Source organism: Macaca mulatta, chromosome 12 (genome assembly GCF_049350105.2).
Source record: "Macaca mulatta isolate MMU2019108-1 chromosome 12, T2T-MMU8v2.0, whole genome shotgun sequence".
In the NCBI taxonomy this organism is placed as follows: domain Eukaryota; kingdom Metazoa; phylum Chordata; class Mammalia; order Primates; family Cercopithecidae; genus Macaca; species Macaca mulatta.
In genome coordinates this window covers 67,263,146-67,287,366 of record NC_133417.1, presented here as the reverse complement: position 1 = coordinate 67,287,366, position 24,221 = coordinate 67,263,146, and the positions used below count along the sequence as shown (strand labels likewise).

The following is a 24,221-nucleotide window of genomic DNA, read 5'->3' as shown; positions in this document are numbered from 1 at the left end:
GCACCAGTACCATGCTGTTTTGGTTACTGTGGCCTTATAGTATAGTTTGAAGTTGGGTACTGTGATGCTTCCAGCTTTGTGCTTTTTGTTTAGGATTGCTTTGGCTATTCAGGCTCTGTTTCACTTTCTATAAATTTCATAATAGTTCTTTTTTCTAATTCTGTGGAAAATGACATTGGTAGTTTGATAGGAATAGCATTGAATCTGTAAATTGCTTTGAGGAGTATGGCCATTTTAATAATATTGCCTCTTTCAATTCATGGGCATGAAATGTTTGTCAATTTGTTTGTGTCATCTATGGTTTCTTTCAGCAGTGTTTTGTAGGTCTCCTTGTAGACATCATTCACCTCCTTGGTTAGATGTATTCCTAGTTATTTTATTTTTTGACTACTGTAAATGTGATTGCATTCTTGATTTGGAACATTATTGGTGCATGGAAATGCTACTAATTTTTGTACATTGATTCTGTATCTTGAAACTTTACTGAAGACATTTATCATTTCTAGGATCTTTTTGGTTGTTTATAGGAATAGAATAATATTATCAGCAAAGAGAGATAATTTGACTTTTTCTTTTCCTCTTTGGAGGCCTTTTATTTCTTTATCTTGCCTGCTTGTTCTAGCTAGGACTTCTAGTGCTATGTTGAATAGGAGTGGTGAGAGTGGGCATCCTTGTGTTGCTCCTGCTTAATGGGAATGCTTCCAGCTTTTTCCCATTCATGATATTGGCTGTGGGTTTACAATACATTGTTTTTATTATTTTGAAGTATGATCTTTCAATGCCTAGTTTGTTGAGGGTTTTTAATCAGGAAAATTTTGGATTTTAAGCATGGTTTATTTCTAAAGATTCAAGAAGAACATTATCCTTAGAATGCATAGAAAGTTGAAAATAGATCCTGATAGTTGATTTTTAAATGTCAACATGATAATAAAATGTGCTTAGATAAATCCCTATTAATGAAATGTAAATAAATTCACCAAGTTTATTGTCTACTTTATATCCAATGTGCTTTTCGTAAGTTTTTATTTTAGTAGCATTTGTGTAAGCAAACAACATTACATTTCAGTAACTATTAAGACATTCTACAAATTCAGTCCAAGTCTAGGCTGCAAACACAGAAGTAGCATTGTACCCAGAAAGAAATGGAAGTTGGATCTCCTAGAATAAAGTAGAAATATGTATTCCAGAGAGACTGAACACAGAGCAAGCACAGTTCCAACCATTTTGTGATTACAACTACTAGTAAACACTTTATAGGGGTCATCTGCTTTAGTGGCATAGGTATCAAACAAGGAAAAACTTGGTCTTAATTAAACACGTATGTAGCAGAAATATCTTTTTAAGAAAATAGAACCTGTATTTTGAAACTTAGAATTTTTAAGAAAGACTTTTAAAAATGCACTTGTTTAGCGACTTCACCACTTAGTAATCCACACCACTTGTAAGGATTAAGTAAAATACGTAGTGCTATTTATCATGTGAATTTTTTTAAATTGAAGATAGCTCAGTTCTTTACTTGCTCTGCACCTAATCTCGATTCCCTCAATCAGGGAATTTTAGTCAGTTGTCTTCCTTTGTCTTTCTTTCCTTCCTTTCTTCTTCGCTTCCTTTTTTTCTTTTTTAATATAGCACTAGACTATTTCTATTAATATGTTAAGAATAATACGTTTTCTGCAGATGAATTGTATCTTTTAAGAAAAAAGAAAGCACTCTAATCAAATTGGTTATAGTAGGATACACCCACATTCCACATACCGTCATTTATTTGAATATAAGACTTGGTTCTATACACCTTAATCCAAATAGGATTATGTAAAGCTTTATGTCACGCAGGAAATACTTTATAGGTACTCCTGGAGAACCGCACCATGACCTATTATGTCATAAATAAAGAAAAGAGTAAAATTAAGACTTGAAATTTGGCAATAATAAGAATACTGAAATTTATGTACCCATTGATGTATATAGGTGTATCTGCACACGATATTCTCAGTTCAATCTAACTATATTCTAAAATGATATGGTTTTATCTATGCCCATACTCCTCAGACCTTTTAGTGGCCTTATTTCAGCCTGAAAAAATAAAATAACAAAAAATGTGATTAAAAAATGTATATGTGCTAATTACAACTATTGTGGTTATCAGGTTGAACTTTCTCAGCATCCTGAGTTTAACTCTAATCTTTATTCTAAAAGAAAAATTTGAAGCCAAGTCGTAGAAAACAAGGCAATCAACCCTCTATCTTATAGCAATATAATTTAAGGAAACTAAAAATAAAACATTAAATGCAAATAGTAAATATCTAATGCATATAGATTGTTACATGCATTTTGTAAAGCTGCTGTTTGCAAAGACAGTTTTTGTACTGCTGACCTTGTACAGACTACAGTAACCAGATAATATGTTTTAAAAGTGTGTATAATTCAAAATAAAAAAGGAAGACTGTGAAGTCATTAAATAATTGTAAATGTAAGTCATGCTCATATGTTTACACCTGTTTTATAACATATAGCATAATTTTATATTTTAAATATTATAAATAACATGTATATATTTAATTTTAAAAAACACATAAGCCAGAAAAATAAAGGCAAATGTACTCCATTTCTGACCTGCTTGACAAACATCTTGATTGGAAGAATTTCTTATTTTTGTAGCAAGTAAAAAAAAAGTTACTAGAGTTCTGCTTCCAGTTATGATGGAGTTACTAAAACCTTACTCTCCTTCTATTAAAAACAAACAGAAAACTGATCAAAATATATAAGACAATGTTTTCAGGCACTGGAAAATTAACAGGGAAGTTTGATCCCTGAAAGAAGGAAAGCAAACAATATGGGCCACATGTTTTCTTGACTTTTTGTCTGGAGGCACTTTCTGGACTACAGTGAACAGAGAAGGGAGAAATAACCTAAGCAGACCCCAGCAGTCTTACAGAGTTAAGAAAACAAGATCAGAGGTCATGGAGGCTAAGCTACTGCAATTTGCAAGACAGACAAGTGGAGAAGTAGTTATGGAAAAGAAAAGCCCCAGAAACCTACATAGGTATCCTTTTGAGTCTTCTGATGAATACTAAGTCACAAATGCATGGGGTAAAACTCCCTAAAATCCAGCAAAGAAATACCAGAAATACTATAAGCTAAACAATTTCCAGAGCTCACATAGATGTGGGAGATTTTCAAATTTCAGCCAACAGAATGGAAAACCTTTATTGAACATCCAGGGTATTTGGTAGAAATCTCAGGAAAAAAAAAAAAATAGTGCTGTAGTACCAGGGCTAATCTGTCCTAAAAATAAGCTTAAACAGCAAGCTTCAAAAGGCACATGCTGATCTCCAAGTGGTTTAACTCCTGCAAGAACATCTAACTTCTTTTTAAGACAAAAAAAGTTACAAGCATTGAAGAAGGTTAAATTTATAGTGCCCAATATCTATTTAAAATTTAAGAGATATTATAAGAAACAGAAAAATGTAATTCTTAATAGGAAAAAAAAAAATCAAGTAAAATGGAACCAGAATTTACAAAGATGATGAAGACAAGCAAAAAAAAAAATTCTTTTTTTTTTTAATAATAGCAGAAATTTTTTAATTTAAAAATAATGGTAGAATTTTTTCCAAAATTGATGAAAACTATAAACCACATATCCAAGAAGTCCAGTGAATCCCAAACAGGTTAAATATATGTAAAACACACTGGTGCACATCATAATCAAATATTAAATGCTGCCGGAGAAAAAAAGACACATCATATACAAAGGAAAAAGATAATGTTGATAGATTTCTTATTAGAAATGATGAAAGCCAAAGAAAATGGAACAAAATCCTTATGTTGCTGAAAGAAAACTAAAATCTGTCAACATAGGAATCTATGTTTAATTAAACTACTCTTCAAAAATGACAAAACCTGACATAATTCTTCATGAGCAGACTACAAGAAATGATAAAGTTCTTTAAGTGAAAGGAAAATTATACCAGATGAAAATTTGATCAACACAAAAGAATGAAAAACTAGAAGTGGTAAATGTGTGAGTTAAAAAAAAAAAAAATACTTTTTCCGTATTTCTAAATGTCTTCAAAAATAATTGACTCCTTAAAGCAAAAACTAATGTCAATGAATGTGGAGGTTTTATAACATATGTAGAAGGAGAAATTATGACAATGATAGTACCAAAAAGTGGGAAGAAGAAATAGAAATATATGTTGTTGTAAGATTCCTACATCATTCATGACATGGTATTATGCTATTTAAAGTAGATGTTGACCAATTTAAAATGCATGTTATAAATCCTACAACTATAGCTAACAAGCCAACAGGAAAGACAAAATGGAATAATAACAAAATAACACATGTAAAATATTGTAGGAAATAAGTAAAAAAGGGAAATGCCGAAAACAAATAGCAAGATAGTATATATAAACCCAAATATATCAATAATTGCATTAAATGTAAATGATCTAAATGCTTTTGTTGAAATGGAGAAATTATCAGAGAGTATTTTAAAAAATAAGGCTCAACCATATGCTGTCTAAAGAAAACATACTTATAAAGAGTAAAAAAAAAAATGAAAAACAATGTTCATACAAATCCTAATCATAAGAAAATCTGAGGAACAGTATTAACTTCAGACAATGTAGTGATATTAACTTTAGGACAAGTACTATTGCCAAAGATAAAATAGATAAATATAGCAATCCTAAATGTGTAGGCACTCAACTACAGAACTTTAAATTACATGAAGGAAAAACTGATGTAACTGAAAGGAAAAATTGACAAATTCACAAGACAAATTCATAATTATAGTTTGCAATGTTAACACTGCTCTTTCAGTGTTTTATAGAATAAACAGACCAAATGAATAAAAATATAGAAAACTTAAAGAATACTATCAGCTAAACTTGGTATATTGACAATTATAAAATACCAGCAGAATACATGTTCTTTTCTAGCATATATGGAACATTTACCAGTAGACAAGCCACATGCTGGGCTACAAAACAAGTCTCAATAAATTTGGAAATGCTAAAATCATACAAAGTATTTGTCTGATGATAGAGAAACCAGAAATCAACAATAAAAGAAGGAAGAGGAAAAGGAGGAAGAAGATGAGAAGGAGGAAGAGGACAAGGAGACAAGGAGTAGGAGAAAAAACTGATAGATATTTAGAAAGTCCCCAGATGTTTAGAAATAAGTTCCAAATAACTCACAGTTCAAAGAAGAAATCACATGGAAAATTACAAACTATTTTTAACTTAATGAAAATGGAAACAAAATGTATCAAAACTTGTATAGGTCACCTAAGGCATTTTTTAGAGATAAATCTATAGCTTTAAGTGTTTTTATTTAAAAATGAGATCTAAAATCAAAAATCTAAGCTTGTATTTTAAGAAGCTAGTAAAAGGCAAGCAAATTAAAACCTAATACAACTGGAAGAAAAGAAATAATAGATATAAGAGCAGAAGTCAATAAAAATAGAAAACAAACAAGAGAGAAAGTTAATGGAAGTAATTTTTAAAATCAGTAAAACTGATAAGCCTCCAACTAGACTAAAAGAGAGAACGTAAGTTACTGTCCTGTATGAAAGAAAGATAATAACACAAATCTTATGGACATTAAAAGGATAAGAAAAGAACATTATAAAGAACAATAAACTTGACAATTTAGATCAAATAATAAAATTATTTGAATTATACACATTACCAAAACTGAAACAAACAAAAATAACCCTGAATCATACAATAAAAATTGATAAATTGGATTTCATCAAAATTAATAACTTCTACACTTCAAAAAACACCATTAAGAAAAGGAATGGACAAATGGTATACTTGAAGAAAATATTTTCAATACCGAGGTCAAAAAAGGACTTATATCCAGAATATATCAATAATTCTTACAAATCCATAATAAGAAGACAACTCAATTTAAAAATGGTTAAAGTATTTGAAAAGACAGTTCATGAAATATACATGAATGACTAATAAAGACATGAAAAAAATGTTATTAATCGTCAGGAAAATGAAAATTAAAACCCTAATGAGATATTACACATGTACACTACAATGGTTAAAATTAAAGACTGACAAAACCAAATGCTGGAGAGGATATGGAACAACTAGTATTTTCATACATTGCTGGTGAGAATGTAAAATGATACAACTTTGAAAAACAGTTTGGCAGTTTCTTATGAAGTTAAACATACCACACAACTCAGCAATTCCACTCTTAGGTGTTTAAAAGAAATGAAAATATATGCCCACACAAAGTCTTGTATACAAATGTTCATGGCAGTTTTATTTGTAATAGCCAAAAACTAGAAACAGCAAGGTTTCCATCAACAGGAGAAGAGATAAACAAACTGTGGTATAGCCATATGATGCAAATCAATTCAGCAATTAAAAAAAAAAACAAATTACTGATACACACAACAGAATGATTCTCAAAAACATGTTGAGCAAAAGAAGTCAGTCACAAATGTACATAATGAATATGTACATTATGATTCCACTTATATAAAATCCTAGAAAATTCAGACTAATCTGTAATGGCATAAAGGAGCTCAGTGGTTGTCTAAGGTCTGAAGTGAGTGATTGCAAGCAGCCAAGGAACACAAGGAGACTTTTAGGGTGAAGCAAATGTTCTATATCATGATTGTGTTTACAGGGGTGTATATATTTGTCAAAACTAATTGAATTATACACTTAAAATAGGTACATCTTACATATAAATTATAAATCAATAAAATTTATTTTATTAAGTTACAGAATTGTTTAAATTTATGTAGTAAGAATGCAGGTGTATTTGTTTGTCAACATGTTTCAGCTAATATCTTCTGACCAATCAAATGTATTAGTATGGTTACTATATCAAAATTAAGGTGTGGTGTGCTGAAGGAAGTTTTAAGATACACCTGTTTTATTTCTATAATACCTAAACTAAAGCAAACCATTTGGATGAAAAAAGAACTCCCTATTTTATAAAACTAAAATTATTGAGTTAAGGAGAGATGCCTAGATATCCATAGTCTGTCAACTTGCTTTTGATTGATATTTTTGCCAGTTGGGCATCAACTAAATAATATGTACAGAATATAAGTATTTTATTCTTCTCTCTAGCTTACAATCTCTAGCTCCATTTCCTTCCTAAAAAATAGGAAAAAGATTAATGTCTTTATATTAATTTAAAAAGTCATAATCACAGAATTTCCTAAAAATAAGTATTTCAGGTCACTTTTTGTTTTTTTGTTTGTTTGTGTGTTTGTTTTTGAGATAGGGTCTCACTCTGTCACCCAGGCTGGAGTGCAGTGGCATGATCTTAGCTCACTGCAACCTGCACCTCCCTGGTTCAAACGATTCTCGTGCCTCAGCTTCCGTAATAGCTGGTACTACAGGCACACAGCAAGATACCCGGCTAATGTTTGTATTTGTTGTAGGGATGGGGTTTTGCCATGTTGCCCAAACTGGGTTCGAACCCCTCAGCTCAGGTGATCCACCTGCCTCGGCCTCCCAAAGTTCTGGGATTATAGGCGTGAGCCACTGTGCCCAACCATGAATTAGTCACTTATCTGTTCAACTATGTACTTATAATCTAGATTTTTTTTCATCTTGACAGCTAGTGGGAAATGCTTGTTTATGACTTTAACATTTTGGTTAATTTTGATGGTAGAGATAAAACTCTACCATTCAAATAACATCTAATTTGCTAAAATCTATTTAATAAATAAAATTTTTTCCTGATCTTTCTTGATCATGTAATGGTTTAGATAAAACACGTGTTTCTTGATCATGTGTGGTTTAGGTTAAAAAAAATAGCATTGATTTCATGCCCTCTGATTAAATCTACTTCCTGAGCACTTGATAGGTATTTTGGAAACGTAACATCACATGTGATTGTTTCCCCACTACATTTGGGATAAGTAAAGCGTGTTTTTCACATGAATGTCCTTGGATCACAGGAATCAATTTCTGGCAAATATTGTTAATTCTCTATTTAAAGAATGATTCATTTACTCAAAAACAATTTAGGCCCACCTTTTCTTCATGTAGAAGATACAATTCAAACATCTGCTCTACCTTACAGAGGATTAATGTCTCTTACATATGCCAATTCAGCCTCACTAGAGATCTCCTGTGTTAGTCTGGATGTCCAGAGAAGCAGAACCAAAAGATAGATATTGGAAAGACATATATATTTGAATATAGATAAAGATATAAAGAGATTTATTAGAAGAAATTGGCTCACACAGTTATAGAGGCTGAAAATTCTCAAGATCTATACTCAGTAACTGTGTCTAGACCAGGGAGAGCCAATGATGTGGTTTCAGTCTGAGTCCGAGTGCAAGTCCAAAGGCTGGAGAAGACTGATATTCAGCTCAGACAGTCAAGCAGAGAGTTCATTCTCCTTTACTTCCCCTTTTTCTTCTATTCAGGACTTCAATAAGTTGGATGCAGCCCACCCACAGTGGGGAGGACAAACTGCTTTACTCGTTTACTGACCCAAATGCTAATCTCCTCTGCAAACCCCTCACAGACACATCCAGAATATTTGTGTAACCAAATATCCAGGCACACTGTGGCCCAGTCAAGTTGATATAAAATTAACCACCACATCTCCCCAACTTTCGTCCCCTTAAATAGATAAAAACAAGGGGTCACTGCTTTCTCCGGGACATTCTCTTACTTGGGATATCTATGGTACATAAGGATCTTGATAACCAAGCATGATAAGATAAGCGAACAAGGTGAGATGGAAAAGCAAGCAAGTGCTCAGGAAAACATACTAGTTTAAAACATGGCCAGAAACTGGCCAAAGCCTACTTTGGAAATGATTAAGTGGCTTATAGAAGCAATTGTAAAATTTGTTTGAGGAAAAAAATGTGTTGTTTGAATTTACTTTAATTAAACACTTCAGACTCTTTTGTTGTTGCTGTTTTCCCCACCCTGGTATATAGCTATTCCAGTGACTTAAACATATGTTACCATATCTCTCAGTTTCTGATAGATGCCCAAAGATCAATATTCAGATTTTATATCGTGATGTGACTTTCTGTACAGAGAATAGCGTTTATTTTTAGGATTATTAGAAATGAATACAAATATTAAAAAGAGAGAAAGTGCTTAAAGAGCTTATTTTAAATCATGAAGATTTAGTGGAAGAAGCACCAATACAGATATTCTTCCTAAATGCTGATTATATAGCAAGGGATCTCATAGCAGTTTCTTCCCATAGATGAAAGAACAAAAATGTGTTCTATTTTTTCCCTATAAAAATGAAGCTATGTGAATTTTTCTAAGCCAGAGATATGTTTCTTATGCAAAAATACTATGAAAATGAATTGGAATAGATTAAGAACTGTATACAAATTAACACTCCAAAGAAACTGAGTTTCTTAAAAGAATTTGTTATCCCTTAACAAACCTAATGTATTCAAAATAATCTCAAATTTAATAATAGATTTTTCTTCTACAAAGTTAGATTTGAGGCTGAGAGGCAGAAATAAGTCACAATTTAAAACTAATATGTTAACTCCAATTCAAAAAGGGTTTTTAAATCCCTAAAAGACACTTTTGCCTCATATTTTTTTCAAGAAAATGTATTTTTGGTGAGCCATGACATGCCTTCTTTTTCAAATGAAAGGGTTTATTTCAAATGCATTTCTCCCTAGTCAATGCTCCCAGCCACAAGCTGATATTATAAACAATGTGAGTTTTCACTTTCATTTAGAATCCATGATGAATTTGGATACTTTCCCTCTCCAGCTTTATCACTAAAATTATGAAATGTAAAGCAGTTTTAGTTTAACTGCTTTTTTTCCCCATGATCCAATGGTAAATCCTCACTAGACTGAGATAATCAAAATCCTCATGCTTGATACTCTAACAATATATAACTTGCCTATGTTTGCCCCCATAACTTTGTTTTTTATCCAATCCAGCACTAATGTATGCAAGCATTTTTGGGAATGTATCTGCAATTATCCAAAGACTATACTCGGGAACTGCCAGGTACCACATGCAGATGCTGCGAGTAAAAGAATTCATTCGCTTTCACCAAATCCCCAACCCTCTGAGGCAACGTCTTGAAGAATATTTCCAGCACGCATGGACTTACACCAATGGCATTGACATGAACATGGTATGTATGTCTGTTTTCCAAAATGAAAGTGCCACAGGCATTATAGTGATAGCCAAAATGGAATAAAAGCCAGAATCACCAGCTTTGAACCCCTTGCTTTTGTTTTCTTCTCTCGGATGTGTATTTTCTCCCCTGGAGATAGTCTCTCATTCTCAATTCATGGCATTGCATGGTGCTATATCTAGTTACACTGTGTGGCAAAGGCATTATAACATGATGCAAACTGATATAACTGTGTGTAGTAGAGTTCCCACTTCTGGTGAGAGAGAGCATTGCTTTAGCTGGGACTTGGGTTTTTACTGCATGGCCTCATTGCCAACACCCCCCAAAAATAGTTGGATCCAGTTGCAATAAGGTTTGGCAAGTAAACGGTAACAATTATGATGCCCCCAAACAGAGATCTCAGGTTAACACACTTTAAAAGACAGGAAATTGAAAACTTATAGGAGAGGTCAGGGAGCTTAAGTATACATAAGCATTTTGTGATAGGAAGTTTCACACTTTAAGAATGTTTTTTTCTATATTTTAAACGATCTACACTGTGCCCTTTTACTGTACCTGGTTTAATGCGTCTTTCCTTTCAAGGGGGAAATATGGATCCCTTCATATTTTTCCTTCACCTTTTAAGCAAATTCAACATCAACAATCACCTGTCATAACCTCCCTTCCTGTATCACTGCTCAAAAATCAACACTTTTAATGATATTAATGTGGTCCAAAGACCTCTTTTGATTATTAGGAGAATTGCCCACTTTCTTTTACCTTGCAATTTGGCTATAAAGGCTGGTTTCTAAATAAATTATACAGCAAATCCAAATTCGATGATGTATCATAGAGCGCCAGAAAAAAAGGAACAAAAATATGGTGGCTTCCCATATGGCTACTCCTCCACTGGGCAAGAACCCTGTTTCTAAGAATTTCTCAGAAAATAAAAGCACTCACATTTAATTATGTCAATTGCATGAAACAATTTTTGTGTAAGTGAGCCTGTACAATTTAAAATGGTACTTTCTGTTTAACCAGTAATAGTCTAATAAAGAAAGAAGGGTTCAAAATTAACAGGAATGGTGCAGAAAGCACTGCAAATATTACCCAATTTGAAAGTAATATTTATATATGGATAAGTTTATCATACCTGTGTGTGATGTATTTGATTGAGAAGGACATGCCATGACAAAAATGACAATTTGAAGAGCTAATCAAATGAGCACTTTTCACGTAAAACCCCTTGAGTCGTTTCTAATCATCCCAAAGTTCCTTGTGAAAAATTCATTTGTAAATTGATCCCCCAAAGGAACACTTTAATCTCACAAGAAAGAGCACCTACATGTTGATCACTTTTCTATATTTCCATCACTGTTATTGTTTAACAAAGGTGTCAGCATTCAAAGTCTTTTGGGGACTCTCTGCTGCTGGGTTGGCTGAAGCAGTGTCAAGAATTTTTAATCAAAACACATCACTCATTTTTTGTTGTTCCATACTGCCAGATTATTTCAAAAACAGTAGCAAAACAATTATTTTACCCCCCTCCATGTAACTCTAGTTTTGTGACCATTTTTTTGTGATAAAGTCTATTTTGTGACAACTATTTACCTTTCATTGTTTGACTCTATTACCTATGAATATGGTTTATATACCACTTGCCTATTTACAATGTACTTATGAAAGATTTATCTCTTTCCTGTCTGCTTCACACCTTAATAAATGGAATCACAACACCCACCGGTAAGAACAGGAGGTATTTATATCCAATTTGATTCTCGTGTAAATTGTGGAGAACACCCTTGTTATCTGTCAGGTTTAGAGCTTGTTAAATGATTTCCAATGTTAGTTCTGATCTTTTTTGCATGACGTAGCTGAGGAAATACAAAGCAAGAAACTGGGGAAGACAACCTGGAAGAGGCCAAGTACAGAATAGAAATCCTTAACTTTAACAATGACTTGACCTCTAACAATATTTATATACAATTTCCCAGTCCCCATAAAAATTCACTTCTCTGCCCCTATCCCGACTCTGGTAAAGGCTATGGGTATACGGTTTGCATTAGATAATTGTCATAAATAAAATGTCATTCTCTTTCATTATCTTCTATTTTCATGATGTAGGTGCTTTTCTTTCCTCTCATCTGCATGCCTGTATTACATCGTCCTGGAGTGTGTGAGCTCTAAACCATGTGCTGCTGAGTCTTGCATGTGGTTTTGAGAGCTTGACTTTGCACGGACTTCTTGTTTGTGTACAGTGTCTACATTTCTCATTTTGTGACTGCAAAGTGAGTAAGCGAACTGCAAGATAACTCTGAACACTCAGCAAATGGAAGATGCTTACTTGTTAAGCACTACTTATGAAACAAAGTTGATTAGAGAAAAAACAACTATACTCTTAGACTATTGAGAGGTTAAAAAAAATCAAAATGGATTTTTTTTACCTCCAAAACCACACTTAAAATCCCTATGTATTGTCAACTAAATTGTAATTTAATCGCAGTTTAAAATCATTCAAATTTATGTATTATCACACATAAAAGCACATTTAACTTGTATTTTGCATCAGCATTCCATGATATTTTAAGTATAACCTTAAATATAATTTCTCATAAAACATTTCAGGTCATTTTCACTGTTCAACCATGTCCAAATGAAGTACAAGATACTCAATCACACTGTATTGATTGACTTAAAATTATTTTTATGAACAAAACCATTTGATTGTTTGATAGACCAAAAAAATAAGAAATAATTGACCTAAAAAGTGTGGCCATATCCTTTAATCCCTGCATCTTTTGCTTTTTGTGTAAAAGCTATTACCAGAGTGTTTCAAAACTTAAAGCACTGTGGGAACAAGTATGGACTCCCTTTTAATTGAGCCAGATGGTTCAGAGTACAAAAGGAAATGGGCCAGAATAATGAAGCCACTGAAAGAATCACAGTGTTTTGTTTTGTTTTGTTTTTGTTTTTGTTTTGAGGCAGAGTCTTGCTCTATTGCCCAGGCTGTAGTGCAGCAGTGCCGTCTAGGCTCGCTGCAACCTCTACCTCCTGGGTTCAAGCAATTCTCCTGCCTCAGCCTCCTGAGTAGCTGGGATAACAGGCACATGCCACCACACCTGGCTAATTTTTGTATTTTTAGTAGAGATAGGCTTTCACCATGTTGGCCAGGATGGTCTCGAACTCCTGATCTCAAGTGATCTGCCACCTTGACATCCCAAAGTGCTGGGATTATAGGCGAGAGTCACCACGCCTGGCCTAGATCATGTTCTTTTGAGTGTGATCTCATATTAGGAATAGTAAAAATCATATGAAAGATGTGCAGAAGTTAATTCTGGAAACCTCTCTTCCCTCTACCTCCAACATTTTTAATTAGGAGTGAAGAGATACTTTTTTCAGAGTAGGACTGATAGCATCTCAATGAATTTCTCCAAATCAAAGCTGTCTTCTGATATAGTCTGAAACTTTCTGAGGTTACCTAACACTGTTTTAGTTACAGCACTACCACAGTAATGAAAATCATCTTTCATGTCACTGTAGAATCAAGTGGCCTCACATCACACACACACACACACACATACACACACACAAAGAAGTACTCCAATGACCATGGTCCATATATTTTTCCGGATGAAGAGAAATAAACTATTTAGGGCAGAGGCTACTCCTAAATTTAATATTATAATTGCATGGAAGAAGTGCCTGTATGAGCATTTAATGGAGAATTTACTTCTTACCTGAAAATAGCACCTCTGCCCCCACCAAATAATGCCCAGATAATATAAAAAATGCAGAATAGAGATTCAGAAGACCTAAAAACTAACTCTCAGTCTGCCACTACTCTTGGACAAGTCACTTAACCTCTCTGCAATTTCATCAAACTTGTTGTTTTCCAATATTTTGAAAGCACCAGAACTCGAATATGCTAAATGTGCAAAAACGTTATTATGGGAGCTTTTCTGCTTGAGGATGGCAATTCTAACCTATCTGCTTCCCATCCCCCAACTCAGGTACTCAGGTAATCCAGAAACAGTTTTCATTTCTTTTAATAAGAAAAGGGAATAGTTCCTTTTTTTTAGCCTGGGACATTAATGGAGGAAATTTTGAGAGACAGACATAGAAAGTGGTTGGAATAAGAGCCTAGGAAGAGGTATAAACTCTCATCTGGGTGGATAGGTAAGTTTTTCTTAAAGACAGGCAGGAAAGAAAAGAGAAAGGGTGAAGGTATTAGCTTGCAGGTTGAGAAGGGAACTTGATGGTACTTCCATTGCATTGTTCAGTTTCCTAGGTCAAGCAGAGACTAGATGAATCCTGAGAAAGGAGGAAGTGCAAGATAGAAGTGTAGCTCAAGACAGGGAGAGATTTTGGAGCTTTTGAGTTAGCTTAATAGGCTTTAAAAAACTTAGGATCATAGTGAGATTTTGAGTGACACAACATAGACCTGTAATGGACCCTATGAACAAAGCCAGTTAAAAGTGGAAAAGAGAATAATAAAAAAATGATGTAGGCTGGGCGCCGTGGCTCACGCCTGTAATCCCAGCACTTTGGGAGGCCAAGGCGAGCGGATCACGAGGTCAGGAGATTGACACCATCCTGGCTAACACGGTGAAACCCCGTCTCTACTAAAAATCCAAAAAAAAAAAAAAAAAAAAAAAATTAGCCAGGCGTGGTGGCGGGCGCCTGTAGTTCCAGCTACTCTGGAAGCTGAGGCAGGAGAATGGTGTGAACCTGGGGGGGCGGAGCTTGCAGTGAGCCGAGATTGCGCCACTGCACTCCAGCCTGGGCGACAGAGCGAGACTCTGCCTCAAAAAAATTTTAAAAAATGATATACTGTTTAATAGAAATTTATATTGCTTGGAGCTGATGTGATTTCCAAGGAACATTTTAATAAAAATTTGACTTTCTTTACCTGCACAACTTTTAGTTTCTCTGTGATCTGTCAGAGTCGCCTCCACTACTAACACAGAGCTTATCTCTGCATGTACAATCTAACCCTACTCCATCAAAAACTGTGTTACAATCATTCTCTACACTTATTTAAAAGACTTCATCTGGGCCAGACCTTTATATTTAGATCACAGAGTGTTTTGATACACCATAGTGAAGTGTAATGGTGAACTCTTTCAGTTATGTTCAATTCAGCAACTCGGATGAAAACAATCCTTGTGACAATATACTCCATCAGAAATGTAAAAGCAAAATTTGCAAAGTAGCATGGCTTGCCTTCACTGTATTGCTTTCCTCTCCCTTACTTTTTTCTAATGATTTTTAATCTACTGACGTTGATATATACAGTCCATGACCTAGACTGATATGTGTATCATACAGCTGTAATAAAATTTTAGAAATATGATGCCCTCATATCCAGATAATCCTTCATGCATTTAAAAGGGGGCATAAAGATTGACCAAAACCTACATTTAAATGATAATGACCCACAGGACTGGCACACCTTTTGGTTTTCTATAAATAAATACCTAGTTACCATTTAAGAGTTGAATTAAAGTAATAGTTTTGCACAATGCACTTGAAAAGATGTTGTCATCTGCGTGTAGATTAGTTGACAGGAATTGCCTGGCTCTGCAGAAACTGGGAATGTACTTAAATTTCACACTGGCAAGAAGTCTACCACTATGAACACACAAATTTATCACTCATGATCACCTACTGTAGCCAGCTCCTTAATAGCAGGTGCTTTTAAAAGGCAAAGTTCACTTGCCTTTCCTATTTTACACCAAGGCTACTTACCCTACAGTGCTTCAAAATATCACAAAGAACAAGAAAACACCATCTGGAGCCCCCTGACATGAGCAATGTCAAGCTTAAGACAGGCAGCTAATGTTTTCAGGTCACAAATGGTACATGTTCATCTTTCACAAGTGATGATGGTCACTTCATCCTGGTCTCCAACCATCAACAAGGAGGACTTATTTACAGTTGTAATCATGCTGCTTCTATGCAAAGTGAGTTCTTCAGTGGTAGGATCTGACCTTTAGCCCATTTTAAGTCAAGAAAAATAATGACAGTATGCCCTAGAGCTTTCCATATTATAAAAAGTCTACAGAAACATTACACTGAGGTGGTGAACCTACTTTGATGCTTCAGTCTCTCTGTTTATTAATAATTTTACTCTTACAGTAGTTGGAAGGTAGAAATGATGTCTCAAATTGTTTTTTAAATCCTTAAAATAATGTTCCTATTTGAATAGAACTGTAGAGTGGAATTTCTTATGCTGAAGGGTATGATGTGTTTCAAAAAACTTTGGAGTGGTAGGAGCACAGGAATAACTCAACTCAATTCAGTTTCAGATCACTTGATAATCAACACAGGTTAAGCCACTAATAAAAAATAGAGATCATCAAAGTTCAGTTATAACATATTCTTTGGAAATATGATTTTAAGTCTCTTTTCATTCAAATACTAGAATAACTCAGCATTTCTTAAACCTGATGGAATCAAGGCATCCACAATTTTTTTTCCAAAATAAAAGCCCAATATTTTCTTTAGTAGAAGACATACCCAGTGGACTGGGATTGATGTTATAAATGGATATGAAAATGGTCCACCCAATATGTCATATTTCATAATCATTTTTTTAAAAGTGAAAACATTCAGATGTAATTCATCTTAGACCAAATTATCATATAGCCTTAAAGCAGCAATAGCTCAAGAAATTTAGATATATTTTAATTGTTTTTCTCAGTTTAGACATATTGCAATCCATGTGGATGAGCGTGGATGGAAAAAATACATAATCATTACATGTTTTATGCCAGATATACCTAAAAAGGAATCTCCTTTACTTTGCATCTTGGGCTCCTATTATTCAGGTGAGCCACTCCCAGTAGAACTCTACGTTCACCTTAGGGACTATCTGATAGGAGCTTTCTTTATTGGATTGGGTTGGGGGGCATCACCTGTGATGATGCATTTTTTAACACTCCAGAGCTATGCTGAATCATTTCCATATATACTGTCATTCATTCTGCCCTCTCTTCCGTTAATCTTCTTAGATCAGTATGCTGTGCAACCCACACAAAGCTGAAACATGTCTGTGGTTAGGAAAACCGGCCATAGTGGGAAAATAAGCCAAAGACTCACTCTCCACAAAGGCTAAATTATTTTACTTGGATCATAGAGGTGAATCTCAAGCTATCATCTGATTCTGTGCTGTGAATAGAAAGGTGTGAGTGATAGAAAAATGTGTTTTCCAAGATATGGATTTAGCCCAGAGCCTAACTATAATTTTATCTGTTTTGTCTATGAGCTATTCTTTTTTTAAAAGATGGAGTCTCACACTGTTGCCCAGGCTGGAGTGCAGTGGTAAGATCTCAGCTCATTGCAACCTCCACCTCCCAGGTTCAAGCGATTCTCCTGTCTCAGTCTCCCCAGTAGCTGGTACTACAGGCATTCGCCACCATGCCCGGCCAATTTTTGTATTTTTAGTAGAGATGGGGTTTCACTATATTGGCCAGGCTGGTCTCGAACTCCTGACCTTGTGATCTGTACTCCTCAGACTCCCAAAGTGCTAGGATTACAGGCGTGAGCCACTGTGCCCAGCGTATGAGCTATTCTTAATATTTAATAGCAGGCAACACCACAGTGAGGTCAGAGAATTATAATAAAGCAATTCCCTTTGACTAGATATCTAAAGAACAAAGGAGAGTATAATGCCAGAAAAACAGCTACATGGTGCAAAATTTTACACGCCAGACTTCTAAAAGACAAACAAAAATATATAGGCTGGCCTAGAGTAATCATAGACAGAGACATTCTTGGAGTAAAAGCAGAGTGGAAGCATGTAAACAGTGGTCAGAATGAAAAAAAGTACTAGGTTACATAACATTTATATCCCATGCTTTCTAAATATGGGAATAACATTCAATGGCAATTTAAATCTGCACCTTGCTTTATTCCCTTTCCTTTCATTCTCACCCATCTTAGCATACAGAATTGAGATCTATAAATTTTTTTGAAAAAATCGTTATTAAACATTAATGATTGGTTCTCATATGCTTATGGCTTTTATATTGGCAGTTCTTAAAGAGAAAAAATATCTTAACCAATCACTGAAGCAAAGTTAAAGGAAACATTAGGAAGACCTAACTTTTTTCAAATTAAAGTACAGAATCATTGTAAATTATCAAACAGTACAAAAATTTGTTTTACAGTAATTAAAAAGTACTTTATATCTTTTCACTTAGAGACAACACCCCGATGTAACATCACCTTGCAACCATACTTGTGACATATCGTATACGTCCATTTTTCCTCTTACAGACTTATCATAGCCTGATAAGAATTTGTTTTTAAATTGGGAAGCATCTTCTCTGATGGTGCACATTTCATAGATATGTGTCAATCTAAAGAAAGAAACTGAAGCAAAATTTACATAGAGAGTTTATTTAGACCAACGTTGAGGACTTGCAGCTGGGAAACACTGGGAAATGCTCCAGAGAACAAAGGACAGGCTCAAAGATTTTTTGGTCTTGTTTTGCTCGTTTTGTTGTTGTTGTTGTTGTTATTTTTCTATTTTTTAAGGGACAAATCAGGAGAGTGGGCAATTAGAAAAGTTGTTTGTCAGGAACTCTCATTGGTTTACAGAAATAGCACTGGTTAGTGATTTGCTATACATTGTTAAACTATAGGGCATGATTTATGGTATCCAGCATATAGTGTTGTTAGGTCAATTTCTATCAATTGGTGGATCTCTCAGTCTAGAGTCCCGATAGCAGCTGGATTACTTAGCTTAAGGTGGGGAGTAAGATGTGACTGCACTCACATGTCATTGCCTCTATAGACCTCATAATTTAAAGGGGCTTGCATTCCTTAGATAAAAAGTTATTTGCCTTCTCATATACACAAATTTTACTTAAATAAAATTGCAACATCTCTACTTTTTTATGAATTTTACTTAAATAAAATTGCAACATCTCTACTTTTTTATGAGAGACTTTTTAAATGCAACATTTTAAAGGTTTCTTATACTTCAATTTTTATACTTTACTCATCCCATTATCTATTACCTATGTGTGTAAACTTCCATACCTTTTTATATGCTAATATAAGTATACTTATATTTGCATGTATACAGACATATATACATATTTACACACATATAGTTGCATAATTTAATCTATAAAAACATTTAATTATGTGCAGTCCATGTTTCTCACTTAATAGCTTGTGAAAATACCTCCAAGTTGGCTAATACAACTAATTTATTCCTTTTAATGGCACATACATTCCATACTAGTTTATTTCATATACTATAACTATATAATACATAATATAATAATATATAACTACATATTATACTTATACTAATAGTTTCTTCTCTTATACTAATGGCTACATTGCTGGGCATTCTTTTGATTTCCAATTTCATGCCACTTCAAACAATACTGCAATAAACCCACTTACATATATTTTCCTTACTTATACTTTTATATTTATGGGTAGATTCTCAGATAAGGGATTTTTGAGTAAAAGATTATATGTAATTTTAATTTTAATAGCTATTGTAAGATTACATTCCAAAAATGCTTAACAATTTACATTTCTATCAACAATGTTGGTACTTTTCCCCCTTCCCTTTACTAGCACTGGGTGTTATGGTTCTTTTTAATTTTTGCCAGTTTAATGGATATATGAAAGTTTGTTTTTACTCTGATGACATTTTCTGAGCTACTGTTAAATGCTCATTCATTCATATATACATACACACACCTTATTTGGCTTTTATTCTATGACTTGCCCATTCATAGCATTTTTTTTGCATATTTTCAAGTATCTTTTCTATATTATTTTATTTAATAAGAACTCTTTGTAAATATTAATGCTTTTCATATTGTAATTTGATCCTAATATCTTTTCAATATGTTGGTTTATTTAAGGACTCTTTTGGATACAAAAGTTTTGTTTTTTTTTAAATATTGTCTAATTGGTCAACTTTTATTATATAGCTCATAGATCCTTTCCTGTTTCAAAAAGACCCTAACTAAACTTTTGGATTATATGAGTAATTTCCTAAATTTTTTAATAAGATTTGGTATATGTTTAGAAGGAGAACTCCACAATTTGTTTGAAATCTATTTTTGTAAATTATTTTCTTCACATGAATAGAAAATAGTCATGGTAGAATTTATTAAATAAGCCATTCTTTTTTTTCATTTAATTAAAATACCACCTGTGCTACACATTACATCACTGGGTATAATTGGGATACATATCTAGACTCTAAAGGCTGCTCTATTTGTCCACTCAGCGTAGTATAAGAATGGTTTGGCCGGGCACAGGGGCTCACGCCTGTAATTCCAGCACTTTGGGAGGCCAAGGAGGGTGGATCACCTGAGGTCAGGAGTTCGAGACCAGCCTGGCCAACATGGTGAAACCCCGTCTCTAATAAAACTACAAAAATTAGCTGGCCATGGTTGGTGGGGGACGCCTGTAATCCCAGCTACCCGAGAGGCTGAGGCAGTAGAATATCTTGAAGCCAGGAGGTGGAGGTTGCAGTGAGCCAAAATCGTGCCATTGCATTCCAGCCTGGGGGACAAGGGCAAGACTCCGTCTAAAAAAACAAACAAACAAAAAAATGGTTTGTGTTTAGCAGCTTTATATAATATTTTAATATCTGATAAGGTAGGTCGACACTTACTAATCTTATTTTGCTTATTTCTCCTGGCTACTTGAGAGCATTTATTCTTCCATAAAAAATACATGACTTTTTAAATTCAGTTACAACTTACTCCATGTTAAGTTTTTGAATTAACCCAAAGATCAGATTGTTAAATATGGCTCCCAAGAGTGAGAAATCATAACCACTATCAAGATTTACTAATAATTTCAAGGATTAAGGAATTATGAGCATAGGCACAGAGATCTTCCTTGCCATGTTAGTATGAGTTCTGGCTCAGATTTAACGTAGGACTGTAAATGATATATGTTATTATACAACACTTAAACAGAAATTTTTTGGTCATTAAACATTTACATTTTACATTCTGGACATTACGCAGCTTATATGACATTTTCCAGAAAGTCATATTCTATTAAATCTACTAATGAAAGATTGGCCTATCATAGTTGATTATTTAGATACATCCTGCTAAAAATACTCCATAAATGGGAACTATTCCACTAATAAATACCCTTACTGTGTTTGCCAGGAGCAGGTCACTAATGTTTGTCAGTAGCTGGCCATTTTTCTTCCCTGTTATTTCTTGGGAAATACAGAAAATGGATTGTAGGTCTACTTTAACTCTTATTTAAATATAACTTTGGTATTTAAATAGTAAGTCTCACGCATGCTGCACATTAAAATCATCTGAAATATTTTATAATAGTTAAATCAGAATTGCTTAAAGTCTGTGTCAGTAGTTTTATAAATCTAATATGTAGACAAGGTTGGGAGTCACTGGTTTATATCTTAAAAAACAAAATCCAATTCAATAAGATTTTATCATTTTCTTCTTAAAAATTTTTACCTTTATTGTTAAATATCTTTATTAATTTTATATAGCATAGTGAATCAAATAAAATATATTATACATTTCCATTTTTACTTGCTTATAGATAATAAAGAATCAAACTATTTATCTTCTATCCAGCCACTTTAGCAAATTCTGACAGAATTTTTTTTTTTGTTTGGTTCAATTTATTTTCTCTGTAACCAAGTTTTGGGTCAATTTGTTTTTCTTTAACAAATCCTGAAGGACTTATTTTTGGTTTGGTTCAATTTGACCTCATTCTGATAGTACTTTTTAGTTTGGTTTAATTTGGTTCGTTCTGGTTTGTTTGAATGGTGGGTGGTCCTCCTGAGGATTTAATATTGGAGGTTCTAAGCATACAATCATATCAGCAGCAAAAAGAGGTAAATTCATTTTCTATTTTTAATAGCAACCACTTATTGGGGTGTTTTTGGTTCTCTAGAATCTCCAAAATAATTTTGGAAAAAAAGTTGATTTCAATTTTAAATTTTTAATTAAGAATAATAAAATTATTATTTTAATAAAAATCTTAATAATTGATTTAATTAAAGAAATGTTAAGACTAATATGACTAAAATATCCTTGCACTCATGAAATGCATCCTACTTGAGCATAGTTTTTAAAAAATATTTTAAATTTTTTCTTTCTTCCACTTTTATTTTAGGTTTGGGGGTACCTATGCAGATTTGTTACATAGGTAAATTGTGTGTCACTGAGGCTTGATGTACAAATGACCCCAAGGTAGTGAACATAGTGCCCAGTGGTACCCTTTCTTACCACTCTTCCTTCTCACCCTCCCTCCTCAAGCAGTCCCCAATGTCTATTGTTCCCATCTTTATGTCCATGTGTATTCAATGTCTAGCTGCCACTTATAAGCGAGAACATGTAGTATTTGGTTTCCTATTCCTGCGTTAGTTTGTTTAGAATAATGGCTTCCAGCTGCATCCCTGTTGCTGCAAAAGACATAATTTCATTCTTTCTTATGGTTGCATAGTATTCCATTGCATATATGTACCACATTTTCTGTATCCAGTCCACTGTTGATAGGCATCTTGTATTGGTTGGTTTCATGTCTTTGCTATTTTGAATAGTTCTGCAATAAACATACAAGTGCATGTGTCCTTTTGGTAAAATAATTTAATTTCCTTTGAGTATTTACCCAAGAGTGGGACTGCTGGGTTAAATGGAATAGTTCTCTTTTAAGATCTTTGAAAAATCTCTACACTGCTTTCCATAGTGACTTAACTAATTTACATTTTCCACCAGCAGTGTACAAGTGTTCACTTTTCTCCACAACCTCACCAATATCTATTGGTTTTAGATTTTTTAATAATAGCCATTTTGGCTGGTGTGAGATGGTATCTCAGTGGAGTTTCGATTTGCATTTCTCTGATAATTATCGATGATAAGCATTTTTTTCATATGTTTCTTGGCCACTTGTATGCCTTTTTTTGAGAAGTATCTGTTCGTGTCCTTTGCCCACTTTTTATTGGAGTTCTTTGTTTTTTGCTTGTTGGTTTGCTTAATAAGTTCCTTATAGATTCTGGATATTGGATCTTTATCAGATGCACAGTGTGCAAATATTTTCTCCCGTTCTGTAGGTTGTCTGTTTACTCTGTTGATAGTTTCTTTTGCTGTGCAGAATGTCTTTCATTTAATTAGGTTCCACTTTTCAATTTTGGTTTTGGTTGCAATTGCTTTTGGGGATTTAGTCATAAATTTTTTGCCAAGGTTGAAAAGGTATTGGTAATGATATGGCCCGGAATGTCATTTCATAGGCTTTCTTCTAGAGTTTTTATTGTTTTTAGGTCTTATATTTAAGTCTTTAATCCATCTTGAGCTAATTTTTGTTGATGGAGAAACATAAGGGTCCAGTTTCATTCTTCTGCATATTGCTACCCAGTTATCCCAGCATCATTTATTGAATAAGGAATCCTTTCTTCGTTGTTTGTTATTGTCAACTTTGTTGAAAATCAGGTGGCTGTACGTGTGTGGCTTTATTTCTGGTTTCTCTATCCTATTCCATTAGTATGTGTTTGTTTTTCTATCAGTACCACACTGGTTTGGTTACTGTAGCCTTCTAGTATAGTTTGAAGTTGGGTAGTATGATGCCTCCAGCTTTGTTCTTTTTGCCTCGAATTCCTTTGGTAATTCAGGCATATTTCTGGTTTCATATGATTTTAGAATAATTTTGTCTAATTCTGTGAAAAGTGACTTTGGTACATTTACAGGAATGGCATTGAATCTGTACATTGCTTTGGACTGTATGGTCATTTTAACAATATTTATACTTCCCATCCATAAGCATGAAATTTTTTTTCAATTTTTTTTGTGTCCTCTCTCATTTCTTCCAGTAGTATTTTGTAATTCTCACTGCAGACAACTTTCACCTCTTTGGTCTGCTGTATTCCTAGATATTTTATTCTTTATGTGACTAAGGCAAATGAGATTGCATTCTTAATTTGTCTCCGAACTTGGGTGTTACTGGTGTATAGAAATGTTACTGATTTTAGTACATTGATTTTGTATTCTGAAAGTTTACTAACTTTGTTTATTAAATCTGGAAGTCTTCTGGTGGAGTGTATAGCGTTTTCTAGATACAGAATCATATCGTCTGTAAAG

At 33.7% G+C, this 24,221-nt stretch overlaps 1 protein-coding gene across 1 annotated transcript in view; it reads left to right on the top strand.

The window, feature by feature from the left end:
• The window catches only part of KCNH7 (potassium voltage-gated channel subfamily H member 7), a 471,541-nt gene that overhangs the window by 408,587 nt on the left and 38,733 nt on the right, over positions 1–24,221 (top strand). Inside the window, exon 8 of the mRNA XM_028830770.2 lies at positions 9,929–10,128. Within this exon, the coding sequence (XP_028686603.1) occupies positions 9,929–10,128 (200 nt within the window). The remainder of the gene's footprint in view (positions 1–9,928; positions 10,129–24,221) is intronic.